General features: G+C 38.0%; 1 protein-coding gene across 2 annotated transcripts in view; it reads left to right on the forward strand.

Moving 5' to 3' along the window:
- LOC126297566 (26S proteasome non-ATPase regulatory subunit 2) overlaps positions 1-1,543 on the forward strand; it is a 116,997-nt gene extending 115,454 nt beyond the window's left edge. For both annotated transcript variants that reach the window (XM_049988506.1, XM_049988507.1), the window contains exon 16: positions 830-1,543. In XM_049988506.1, the coding sequence (XP_049844463.1) occupies positions 830-1,012 (183 nt within the window). In that variant the 3' untranslated portion in view covers positions 1,013-1,543. The remainder of the gene's footprint in view (positions 1-829) is intronic.
- The last annotated feature ends 11,205 nt before the right edge of the window (positions 1,544-12,748 follow it).

The following is a 12,748-nucleotide window of genomic DNA, read 5'->3' on the forward strand; positions in this document are numbered from 1 at the left end:
GTCTGCTGTGTGACAAATTGCTAGTGTACCTCAGACTTGATTTCCTTCATTGCAATAACTGATTACATTTGAAGAAGGTGAAGTAATAGTTCCTAACATATTGCAGTGCACAGGGCAAGCAGCAATCATGATACTGTGTTGTGGCTTGTGCTGCACGGTCCACTTGGAGAACATTCATGTAGTTGTGTTCCCAGTGTATCCTGCTGCAGTTGTTATGTCCAGCAGCTTAGCTTTTCCTCCATTGTGGTCCAGCAGAATAATTTTTGCTTTCACTGATTGCGCCAGGAGATGCTTCTCTGAAAAACTCGTAAAGTGTTCATTGGTTCAGTCATAAATCTAACTGAGCTGTAACCATGAATTTTGGAAACCTTGCATCTAAGTACCAGTCCTAATGCAGAGATCCTACTAAAGCTGTAATATTCCTCTATCCCACAAATACTGGGACTACAGCGATGGTAACCAGAATTAAATATTTCATGGCTTTGTAATGAATTTCTGCTTTCGTGAACCGATGTTTGGAAAGCAGACACATTCGGGAGGACAATGATCCAAATTCATGTCCGACCATCCAGATTTAGGGTTTCCATGATGCCCCTAAATGATTCCATGCAAATGGACAGCTGATTTCATTCCCCATTCTTTTGTATTCTGAACTTGCGCTGTTTGTAATGACCATGCTTTCAGTGGGAAGTTCTAAATCTTCCTTTGTTCCTTCCTTTTCAATGACTATCTTTAAACAAAACGGCTGTTTAGATGTGCTGAAAGCATTTATATATCTATAATCAAACTTTGTAAACCATTAATGTGATAATTTTCCATTTTATTTCAGGCTGTGGATGTTGTGGGTCAAGCAGGGAAACCGAAGACTATTACTGGGTTTCAGACACATACGACACCAGTTCTGTTAGCATATGGTGAACGAGCAGAATTGGCAACAGAAGAGTACATACCTCTGACACCAATTATGGAGGGTTTCGTGATTCTTAGGAAGAATCCAGACTTCCGTTCATAAATGAATTGTGTGAAGATGATTATTTGGAATTTTGGTTTCATGGAGAAAAAGCATTTTGATACATAGTGTCTCCATGTGCCATGCCAAAGATTTTTAGTATCTTGAGAGATGTGACATTTGTGTTTCATAAGGAGCAAGGCACAATGTGTGTTTCATAACTACAGTGAACATGATATGGAAAGGATTCTGTTGCTAAATTTGAAGACTATCGTAATCTCTTACAAAAGCAGATGAGTTGAGATATGTCGTTCATTTGAACCTCTTGGTTAAGGGTCACACTGTTGTGAAGAAGAGAAAAGTGTTATCTATAGAGCTGCTAAAAGTATTTGGCATGAATTGCTTGTGTGAGTGGTTAAAAGCCTCTACTGTTGTAAAGAAGACAAATATTATCTGTAGATTTGCTTAAAGTAACTGGTGTGACTTGCTTGTGTGAGAGTAATGGAAATAAATATAAGTGTTTTGTACATTAATTTATAACTTCTTGCAAGTAAATGAGATGCTTGTAATAATAAAACTGATTCTTGTAAAATATTTCATTACTCATTTTTCTATTGGTGATTGTTTTTCTGTTGGTAACTGATTTAATTTATGAAATATTTTTAGGAGTAAGTCAGTCCACATGTTTGCTGTTAGTAAAATGCTTAAGTTTTAATTAAATGTTAATGCTTAAGTTTTAATGAAATATTAACAAAATTACAGTAAAACCCCTTTTTAATGAGACTCTGGGGATCCAATAATTTTTTCCTTAAAAGAGGTTTTGCCCCAGCGTACACGAAGAGAGTGACCCAGAATCATAATTCAAGTATTTTTTGGTGATATTAGTGCTTAATTACAAAATTACCAATATCCTGCGCTACATATTAAATGCAGTAAGTATACAATTTTTATACTTGTCACAACATATCTCTTATTTGAAAAAGAAAAAAAGGAAAAAGAAAAGTAGTAGTCTTGTTTAGTCCTTCAAGAATATTGCAGTGAAAGAATTTGTCACTCCAGCTGGTTGACACTAAGCGAGGATTGAGTTATCTACATTAAAAGAGAAAAGAAATTCCTGACACTATCAATTCCTTGCCTAACAGCAGCAAAACTTGACACAGTGCCCTTCTTTTTCCTTCTTCTTCCTCGTTGCCACAGCAAGCTCGTACCTGTCTTCCTTCTTAAGCATTTCACTTGTATCTATATCATGTACGGAAGTCAGGGCAGCAGCATCACAACAGTGTTCTGGAATGTTGGATTTTCAGAAATATCAGTTCTACTACACCATCCTCCTTCTGCAGCAATGTCTTCTTTAGCAGCAACCAATGTACCACAGCCACCCTTTGCGAGATGCCTTAACACAGTCTGCTGTATTACAGAATTCCAGACAGCAACAAACATATACATTTCCTGTACAAGGCTGAGTCTCATCACTTTCTGCATCTCAAAGAATGAAATTGACTTCTATACAACTGCTCTGCTGTATTTGGCTTTGACAGAGTTGTTATGCCCAGGTCTAGAGGTTGTAGGTGACTTGTACAGTATGGAGGATGGAACACATCATTTGCATTCCTCAGAAATTATGTTGCCTTGGGATGTACTGGGCATAGGTTAATAAGTCCAATTTCTTCCTGCTGCACCCATCTGGGCATCTAAATACCTGACAATGTCGTAAAGATTCCTGATGTCCCCAGGGTGTGCTCTTCTACTAATAAAGTAGCATTTATATGTTTTGGAAACGCCTTGGAATTAATAGGGGAGGCAACTTTCCACATCCATTACTATTTGCACACAATAACATCTTCACCGCTGAACTTTTTTTTAACCTCTGTGGCATTTTTGACATTTTCCTCCCATAACAGAATACGATTTTGCAGGAAGTAAATTGTAAGAGACACAAGTTTCTTCAGTGCTGAAAATGTATCTGAGCTCATAGCTCTCTATCAATCATGGCAATGTAATGTTCTTCCAGTAATTTACGCTTTCTATGACCAGTGCCTCACTTCCTCCATGGAAACAACATACAGTGATGTTCTTTAAAATGATTCAACCAGTCCTGATGAACTGAAACTTTCTATGTCAGTCTTCAGAGCAATTTCATGAAACTTCTCTTCAGTATGTTTCCACTTATAGGACTGCTTCCTCTTCTGTCTCCTTCATACTACAGTAGAAAAATATTTTCTACATCATTGAATATAGCTGTATGAATGCTCCTCCTTTTTGGATCCATAAGAATCATTAGCTTCAGCATTTAAGAACACTTCCTAATTTTTTAATGTGCCGCACGTGTAGGACCATTAAATTGTATTTCTTCACCATGGAAATATTTATGTTAAGATTGTAATCAGCATCACAGATGAATGTCAACTCTTGCTGAACTGTAGGCTTTCAATGTTTTGCAGGTGATACCTTCACAAAAGTAAAATTAATAACTTTGGCACTTCAGTAAACAAACAACTACAATTTTCGCGCTTCATAAACATAGTGACTAATGACACTGTATGATGTGTACTAAGTAGAATGGAAATCGATTTCTGATTCTTTCAGTGCACTGTTAGTATCACTCAAAGAGAAAGTGAGTTATTGACTATGATCTGTGTGTCAACTGGTTGAAAAAGTTACCACTTAATGAGTCACATGAAAAAAAAAAAAAAGACCTGTATGAGATGAAATGGAGAGAAATCACAAACTCACTCAAACATCTTAGGAGTTAATTAAAAACTGGATTTCAGTTCACGAAATGTTTCATGTTTATTCTTTAACAGTGGACTTTTTCTTATAGGGGGGAGAAATAACATTGTTCTTATGGGAATTTTGTCAGAATACACGGAATTATTTGTTAAAAGCAGGATTTTCTTAAAAGTGGATTCATTAATTCAGGATTTTACTGTACATATATATTTTAATAAAATAACGTAGTTTAAACATTGTGAACCCCCCACGATGTTCATGTGAAAGCAGCTGGATGCCATTTTCTCGTTACCAGTGTCACAATTCCTGGTTGATTCAAAATTAAGATATTCTTCATCTGTCCCTTGTGTGAACCATTTCTTGTATGCAAAATGCGTGTCTAGTTTCATTGTAGGACAGATTGATATCATACTGGCATTCTCATAGTTTCCAGCTGGTAGTTTTACACTAACCCTAATCTTCACTCTACTTGTTTTTTAATTTGTCAAACAAGAAATCATATCACGCAAGACTGTTTTCAGAAGGAATGATTCAGGAAAGACCAAATATCCCAATGGAAGTAGTAGCTATTATTAGCAATATTGCCGGCCGCGGTGGTCTCGCGGTTCTAGGCGCGCAGTCCGGAACCGTGCGACTGCTACTGTCACAGGTTCGAATCCTGCCTCGGGCATGGATGTGTGTGATGTCTTTAGGTTAGTTAGGTTTAAGTAGTTCTAAGTTCTAGGGGACTGATGACCACAGCAGTTGAGTCCCATAGTGCTCAGAGCCATTAGCAATATTGGCTGGGGAGAGCTATCTCAATGTCCTATACATAAACATGAGAGTGATTTAATGTTTGGAATATGGAAGTCGCACTCTTTAACCTGTGAGATCATGATTTAAAAAATTGCAGTCAGTGGTACTGAAAGGTAGAAGCAATGAGAAACATTTAAAAACAAATAAGAATTAGTACAAGGTTACGTGAACTAATAGAATCATGTATAAGCAAAAGGAAGTGCATCACATTGATTTTCTTTTTATGAACAGATGTCCCTTGTGATCTACAGTACCAACGTTTAAGTGCAGTGTCTTTTTAGCTTGAAGAACTGAAAACTGCAGTTTGGTTGCCTCCTAACACCACCACATAGAGCTCACTAATCAACTGTCTAATTTTGTTCATCTGTCCTTATATTTTAAATATTTTGCCCCCGTGTGATATTTGAACTTGTGTATGATCAGGTAATCCAGAACTACAGTTACTGTTTAATTTGCAGCATTCATACTAGAATTAAATTTCCTTCCATATTTTATCTATTACTACACAATAGTGTTACATTTTAGTTGACTAATTGCTTCTAAGACATTCTAAATGGAGTAAAATGCCAAACTGTATAGGAGAAAAGCAGTTGTGGCCCTTGTAAATCATGCAGTTTGGTAAAACTGGAAAGCTTCTATGAAGGAATGTGTGTCAGATCATACTTGTCATGGAAGAACTTAGAAAAAAGGGATCTTTTTAAAAATGAAGGGGGTGTGAGTTGAGAAACTGAAAATGTGAGCAGGAATATTTCATGGGCTTTAATCAGAGCAGTTGGATTAACTGTTAAAATAATGAGGATGGTCCAACATTCAGGGCCAGTTGGGTGAAAATAACATGAACCAGACTGTCAAAGAATGAGAAATTATTAACAGGAATAATGTTCTGCCAAGTCCACTGATTGAATAAGTGTGCATGGGAGTTTAAATGTTTAGAGTGAGTACAATTTGTGTTACACTGTGGAAACAAAGACCGATTAGGTACAGATGAAGAAATTTTTTGTTTACACACACACACACACACACACACACACACACACACACACACACATTTTTATTGTCATTTTACTGAGAGCTAGTCTGAACGTCTGGTTGTGGTATCCATTGTGTGTATATGAGGCCATATTCAAAATTAATTGAGCAGAAGTGAAAAAGTTACAAAATTTAAAAATGAGTCATTTTCAGGGATACTCTTCTTGTTTGTGTCACACCAAATAGGTAGTTTTGTACCAATGCTGCTACTTTTGTATCTGTGTATTTCTCTACTGCTTAGGTAAGGAGTGGTGATTTTATTGGCTGAATGTGGGGTTTACTATCAGGTATTTATAAATAAATAATTCTACTGCACTGTACTCCAGCAGCAGCTTGTGTGACCACTTCATTTGGTTGTGTAACATCCAGTGTCACCATTATCTCAATAGGACTATCCAAATCACAAAAGATTTGAAATTGCTACATATAGCCAGAAATTGTCAGTTTAGTGTCATGTGCCATTAAGGTGAATTAGTTACATGGTTTGTGGGTAGAGGTCCAGAGGATGGACAACATGAAGTCAGCTATGTGCCATCGTGTGCTGCAGTACATTTTGACATTATTACTCTATGTTGATAGCAGTGCTCGCCTAGTACACATGACACCATATGTGTGTCTTCATATGATACATTCCCTGATGGTCCCTATTTAGATTGTCCATCCAGCATTATGTATCTCATTGCACTAGCTGGGTGGCGGTGCATCTTGAAAACTGAATTCTCGGAGGGATTGGTTTTGACAAGAATAGACATCGAGTTCCGAGAGACTTAATGAGAACTTGAACTGTTTGTTGGCTGAAACAAATATGTTGAGTCATTTTACTGTGAATCATTGGTTAGAACAACAACAATGTAACAACTGTAAAATAAGTGTTACACCAATAGGCCGTGTATTAAAGCAATGACAGTGTCTGTTAAATGTATTAGAAAGATTGTGAACTGTGTGGTTAGGTCGTTACTGCTTGTAGGTTTTCAACAGAAAACTATTGTAGCAGTGTGTGGATGTTTGCATGCAAAATATTAATGAAGCTTATTGAAAGTTAAACAATAGTGCATTGGCCATATAACTGTGTAATTTTGGGGGGTTGTGAACAGTGGATGTGAAGAACTGTGAAACGAAAATGTGCACCTCTTGGCTACATCATTTAAAGTAGTCAGTGTTGATCTTCCAACCCCCATTTTTCAGCCAGTGTAGCAATGCAATACCTTGACCCTGAGGACAACAAACGATGAAATAAGGCAGGTGAATGTCACACATATTAATGGCATTGTCAGTTAAAACAAAGAGCAAATCTATTGGTAAATTAGCTCCTGCCCTCTTGTTTGAATATAAAACACAGTCTATTAATATGTGATGTGCTGAGATCTGTACACCACAAGAATCACACTTTGGAGGGACCTCTCACTGGAACGATTGTGTGTAAATCATGGAATACTTCTAGATAACCTCAAGTACTGTGGTATGATGGGACAGCATTCAAATGGTTTACATCATACCTAACTGGAAGAGTGCAGAAAGTTGAAATAAGCAGTTCACATAATATGCAAAAAACTGGTGATTTCTCAAACTGGGGAACAATCAAGAATGGGCTGCCGCAAGGTTCGGTCTTGGGTCCTCTGCTGTTCTAAATATATATTAATGACTTGCCATTCTATATTCACGAAGATGCAAAGCTGGTACTTTTTGATAGCATCAAAAGTCTGACAGATAGCCATATGGCATTTAAAAGGAAATTAAAGAATTTCTGGATGGCAACTGCTTGTAATCATTAGATGAATTTTTGGATATAGTAAGTGGGTAATTACCCCCCCCCCCCCTTCCCCCCCCCCCCCCCCCCCCCACCCACCCAAAAAAAGATTAAGTGCCATGTAATATTTTGTGTAATGTAATAATAAAGACACCTTTTATTAACCTGACTTGTTCCACATTATTACGAAGTGTCATATCCATGATCTATGGAACAAGTACTAATCTAATCTAATCAAGAAGCCAGGCAGTATAGGATTATGCCCTATGTCCAGACGATTGAGAAGGGCCTCACCATGTCAGTGTGCCTGGAATGAGGTACACCATAGCTGAGCTGTTGACTTTACTACGTGCTGACTATGCCTGGGATTGCCAGCCACTTTTTTTCCCATCTACGTATGACTCTGTACCCTAACACTGCCTGTAGGCAGATGGCATACTGAACTATTTGATCATTGCAACATGCCACCTTGACTGCTAAATCTGGGACTGATGGCCTTTGTAGTCTGGTCCCTTCAGCCTCCCACAAATCAACCATCCAACTGCTAAACCTGCCATTTTGTTTCCATGAAGAAGCATATGCACTGGTTTCCAACAGAAAGTCACCTCCTTTGCGAGCAACTTTAGGTGGAAAAAGGCATCATGGATGTTCTGGACTACTTCATCTCGTGGGTACAAGTGTTGTAAAGAGTTATGGGCACTCAGAGAGGTGGAACACACAAGGAATTTAACAGTTACAACACATCTCATCTCCTCCAGTACCCTTAAGATCACATACAGTTCTACATCAAACACAGTGAATTCTTGAGATAGCTGGATTGCTAGGTGACAGTCAGAGAAAACAACGGAGCAACCACTGGAGTTCCGCTGTTCAGACCCATTGATGAATACAGCTACCTAGTTGTGGTATTCATTTAAAATATCATAAAATATTATATCAAAAACAATGTTATCACTTTTCCCTGGTTCTGTTTAAAAGATACTCAACTGTGAATAGAATAGACTTATCTATGTAAAGGCTTGGTCAGATTATTGTTTCCAGGTGATTGAGGTGTGGACTTTTCTTCAAGTTGTAAGTATTGCTGACAGCTTTTCACATTATCTTAAAGAGTGTTTTAGTGAGGGCTGAGTTTCCCCAGAAGATTAGCCCATACTGAAGTGACAAATAAAAGTACGTATAATATGTGTGAATCACTGTTGATCTGCTTGCACTTCAGCTTAGCATATGAAGCGCATAACAAGCTTTCGTAATCTTTGTTTCAAGATCTCTCACATGATTTTCCCATTTTAAATTGTTTTGTAGCCATATATCTATGACTTCTGTTTTGGTAATTGATTCCAGTAATGTATCATCAAGATCTGATATCATACCATATTCTTCTACAAATAGGGAAGAGTGGAAATTCATGTACACATTTTTCCTTTAGTTATTATTAACTTATTTTATTGACACCTGCTAGTAATAAGATAAAGTGGAATCATTCCATAAGCACAATACTCACAGATGTTATCAGCATGCTGTCATCTGCAAATAAAACACTTGCATCTTTAGTGTCAAGAAGGAGCAATCAATACCCAAGAGCTAACAGGGACTATCTTTTTGGTTGATCTGCTCACAAGAGATGATGATCTGGACAACCTTCAGGTTTGTACAAAATGAGGAATATACTGAGCTGAACACATAAATGGAATTCTGTACCTTTGTCTGATATTAGAGGAAATCAAATGTCTTTTTGAGGAAAGGTAGTGCTTACTTGCCACTGACTTGGCAATACATGAACTTCTGTCAGGAGACACATAACTAATATGCCAGAAGTCATCTAAAATTCCTTATCATCTTCAGTTAATAGTAGAGGAAAGTAAAAAGTAAACAGCTAGGCTTGGAAATAATATAGCCGTCCTCTAGCCTATGAGACTTGCCCATTGCCAGTCTACTTATAAATCTGCATCAATAAGTGAACAGGAACAAAAGTTGTTATGCCAGAAACATACCCCGTACCATGTACAGACAAGATGCCTTGTCACTTGGGGAAGTGCAAGTATTTTACCATTTTGGGTATGAGGTATGGATATCCTTAGATACTCATAGCCTCTGTATAGACTCAAGACAGTATTTGTGGTGTCATACATACTATATGAATTCATTAGAGATCTTTTTAGGCTATGTTTCAGGGGTTTTCAATGTTGCTGAAACATGGGCTGAAACCCAATATGTCTCTTATATACCTTAACAAAACTGTTTCATTTGTTTTGTTTTGTTTTTTTTTCTTGTCTGAAGAATGAAGACTGGAAGAAACTAAACAAATACATAATCAAAAAATTTGCAAGTACAATTTCTTACGCACATCGTAAGCTCTGCGGATGCTATACCAGATACATATCTTATGAATGCAGTTGATAACTGTCCTACTCCAAGAAATGTAAAAGAACTGCAATTGTTTCTAGATATTATGAACTACTGTAATTGTTTCATCTAATAGTACGTTACTGTCAAGAAGTGAGTAACTAAAGTACTAAATGAGGGAGTACAGTTGGCCGCTGTGGCCTTGCAGTTCTAGGCACTTCAGTCCGGAACTGCACTGCTGCTACGGTTGCAGGTTCGAATCCTGCCTCAGGCATGGATGTGTGTGATGTCCTTAGGTTAGGTTTAAGTAGTTCTAAGTATAGGGGACTGATGACTTCCGATGTTAAGACCCATAGTGCTTAGAGCCATTTGAACCATTCTAGGGAGTACATTTTTCTTGAACCCCTGAAGGTAACATGGCTATGCAGCAAATAAAAGATGGCATAACAAAGCTGCTTTTGTTGGCTCCTCATGATTTTGGAAACTCATTTGTTCTGCTGTGTGACTGCAACAGTTACACCATGGGCTGTGTCCTGAGACAAAGATCAATGAGGAATCCAAGGAAAAAAACAAATCAATTATGTATGCCAACAGCTTAACACACTGGAAATTAACTAAAGTAATACCAAGATGGAACTGCTAAATCAGGTACTTTGTTTAAACTATTTCATGTGCTGCGTTTGTGGCAGGTGTTTTATTGTGATCACTGATCATGCTACACTGTTATGGGTTTTGAATTTATAAGATCCCAGTAATTGGTTGACTGAGTGGGCACTGAAATTTTGTGAGTAAGATTGTGAAGTGTGACCTAAGCCCAGCAGTCTACACCAAATTGCCAGTGTAGATCTGTTGTATAGAAAAGTTTGCATTCAGTAGGATGACAAAGTGCTTATATCTGAGTTGAAAGAAGCATGAGGTAAAGACGAGAAATGATAGCAATTTACTGCCCACCCAGACTTTATCTCCACAGAGGGCATGTTATACCAATAAACTTCACAAGTAAACTGATCAGTTATACCAAAAACACTGCTGCAAAGAATAATTATGCAGTATCATGACAGTATTCAAACTTGCCACAGTTTTAAATGGGCAACACTTAACACACACACACACACACGTAATTTTATTTCAGTCACCATCACATAATTTTATTACAATCGCTAGCTAGCAAACCAAGCATAGCCCACATATTCCTTTTGCAAATTTTCTATTAGGAAAAAAGAAAAACTGTGTATTCATGGAAACACCTTTGAGATTATGAAACACTCATACAAAGAAATATCTATAATGTTCAAATGCATAAGTAAGGTATACAAATGAAGAAACATGATCCTGGACAGTTTTCATGTGCTGGGCACAGCTGTTTCATGTGTGCAATGTGATTTTGTAAACGTCTCTATGTTTATGTCTTTACATAGTTCTATAGATGACTATCAATTCATCTATAAGTGTTTGCACTTCGCAGTTGAAGACTATTAGAAGCACTGCGATGTGTCAGGGAACTCTTTAAGTTGACTCAACAGTAGGAATGTATCTGAAGAAAGATTAATGTATTAGGTGGTTATAATTAAACTTTCCCTATTTAACACATTATAACATGGAAACTAATTAGCACAAGAGTACCAAACTTGGTAGTATTAGTGTCCAGAGTATGGGGTGCATAATTTCCATGTGTCACAGTGCCACTGCCCAGTTCCAACTATGGCCACCAGGTGCCGTGATCAGTCATTGTGATTAATACTCTCAGACACCTGACCGGTTGCAGTGCACTTGTTGATTTGTCAACATGAGCTTGGACAGGAACATACCATTATTAGTGAAGCTCTATTATCAAAACAAGAGTAATGCTGCAGCTGCACTTCAAGAATATCGCCAGTTGAAAGGATTACAGATGCGTCCTCTTTCTCCACCTGCTGTGCACAACATGATGAAGAAGTTTGAATCAACTGGAGAACTGGGTGTCGCTTTGGGACGAGGTCAATGACTAGTCACACCACATTTGGTTGATGCAATTGCTGTTGCTACAGCAGACAATGGTGCATGCAGTTCCCCATCATCAGGAAGTGCACATGCTGTGTGACAACAGTTGAACAAGTCATGGTCCACTGTGCAGAAGGTGCTGTGAACCATACTCAAATGTATCTGTGCAAGATCCATATTGTACAGCAGCTTGCACCACAGGATGCACGACAACATGTTGAATTTGGTCTCCACTTTCTCGCAAGGATTGAAGTTGACCATCCTATGGACAGACAAAGCTCATTTTTCTCTGATGGGTGAGGTGAACACACAGAACTGCCAAGTGTGGGGATCTTCACCTTCAGTCACTGTGCGTGAAGTTCCTCTGTATGGTGAAAGTGTCACCGTATGATGTCACTTCAAAGCTATGTTCATAATGGCCAATTATTTTTTGAACAGGCTGGTGCTCAAGGACCAAAGACACACATTGTGACTGGTCAATGATACAGCAATATGTTTTGCCAGCATGTCATACTCACCCTACAGGAGAGAGATAGATTGAATTCAACAGTTTCCGTGCAAGATGGGGCCCCATCGCACATTGATTATGAAGTTCACCTGATTCTCTGAAACACATTTGGAAATGATCGAATTACCAGCTGATCATTTCCAAATGCTTGGCTGGCACAGTCACCTTATCTCACTCCCTGTGATTTCTGGTTGTGGGGCTACCTGAAGGACAAGGTTTACCAGGGGAACATTCACTGATCTGAAGCACAGCATATCAAGAGAGGCAGCCAACATAACTATAGACATGCTTTGTTCTGCTGTGAAGAATGCAATCCTATGCTTTCAGTCTCTTCTGGACAGTGATGGGTTGCATATTAAGCCTCTTTTGTAGCAGTAATGGTTCTGGTATGTAGTGCTATGATGTACCATAGCAGCACATTAAAAGTGTTTCAATGGAATTGATTCTGCATCATTTCTCTTCCACATGTCCTCGACATTAATGCTACCACGTTTAGTCCTTGTACAGTAATTAGTTTCCATGTTATAACATGTTAAATAAGGAAAGTTTAATTGTAACCACCCGGTATTAACCCTTTGAAGCACAGAACATAAAACTACTGAATTTGCGGTGAAAATCGATTACATTAAATCAAATACACAAGAAGGAAATGAATATGACAATTTAT

This window comes from Schistocerca gregaria, chromosome X (assembly GCF_023897955.1).
Source record: "Schistocerca gregaria isolate iqSchGreg1 chromosome X, iqSchGreg1.2, whole genome shotgun sequence".
In the NCBI taxonomy this organism is placed as follows: Eukaryota; Metazoa; Arthropoda; class Insecta; order Orthoptera; family Acrididae; genus Schistocerca; species Schistocerca gregaria.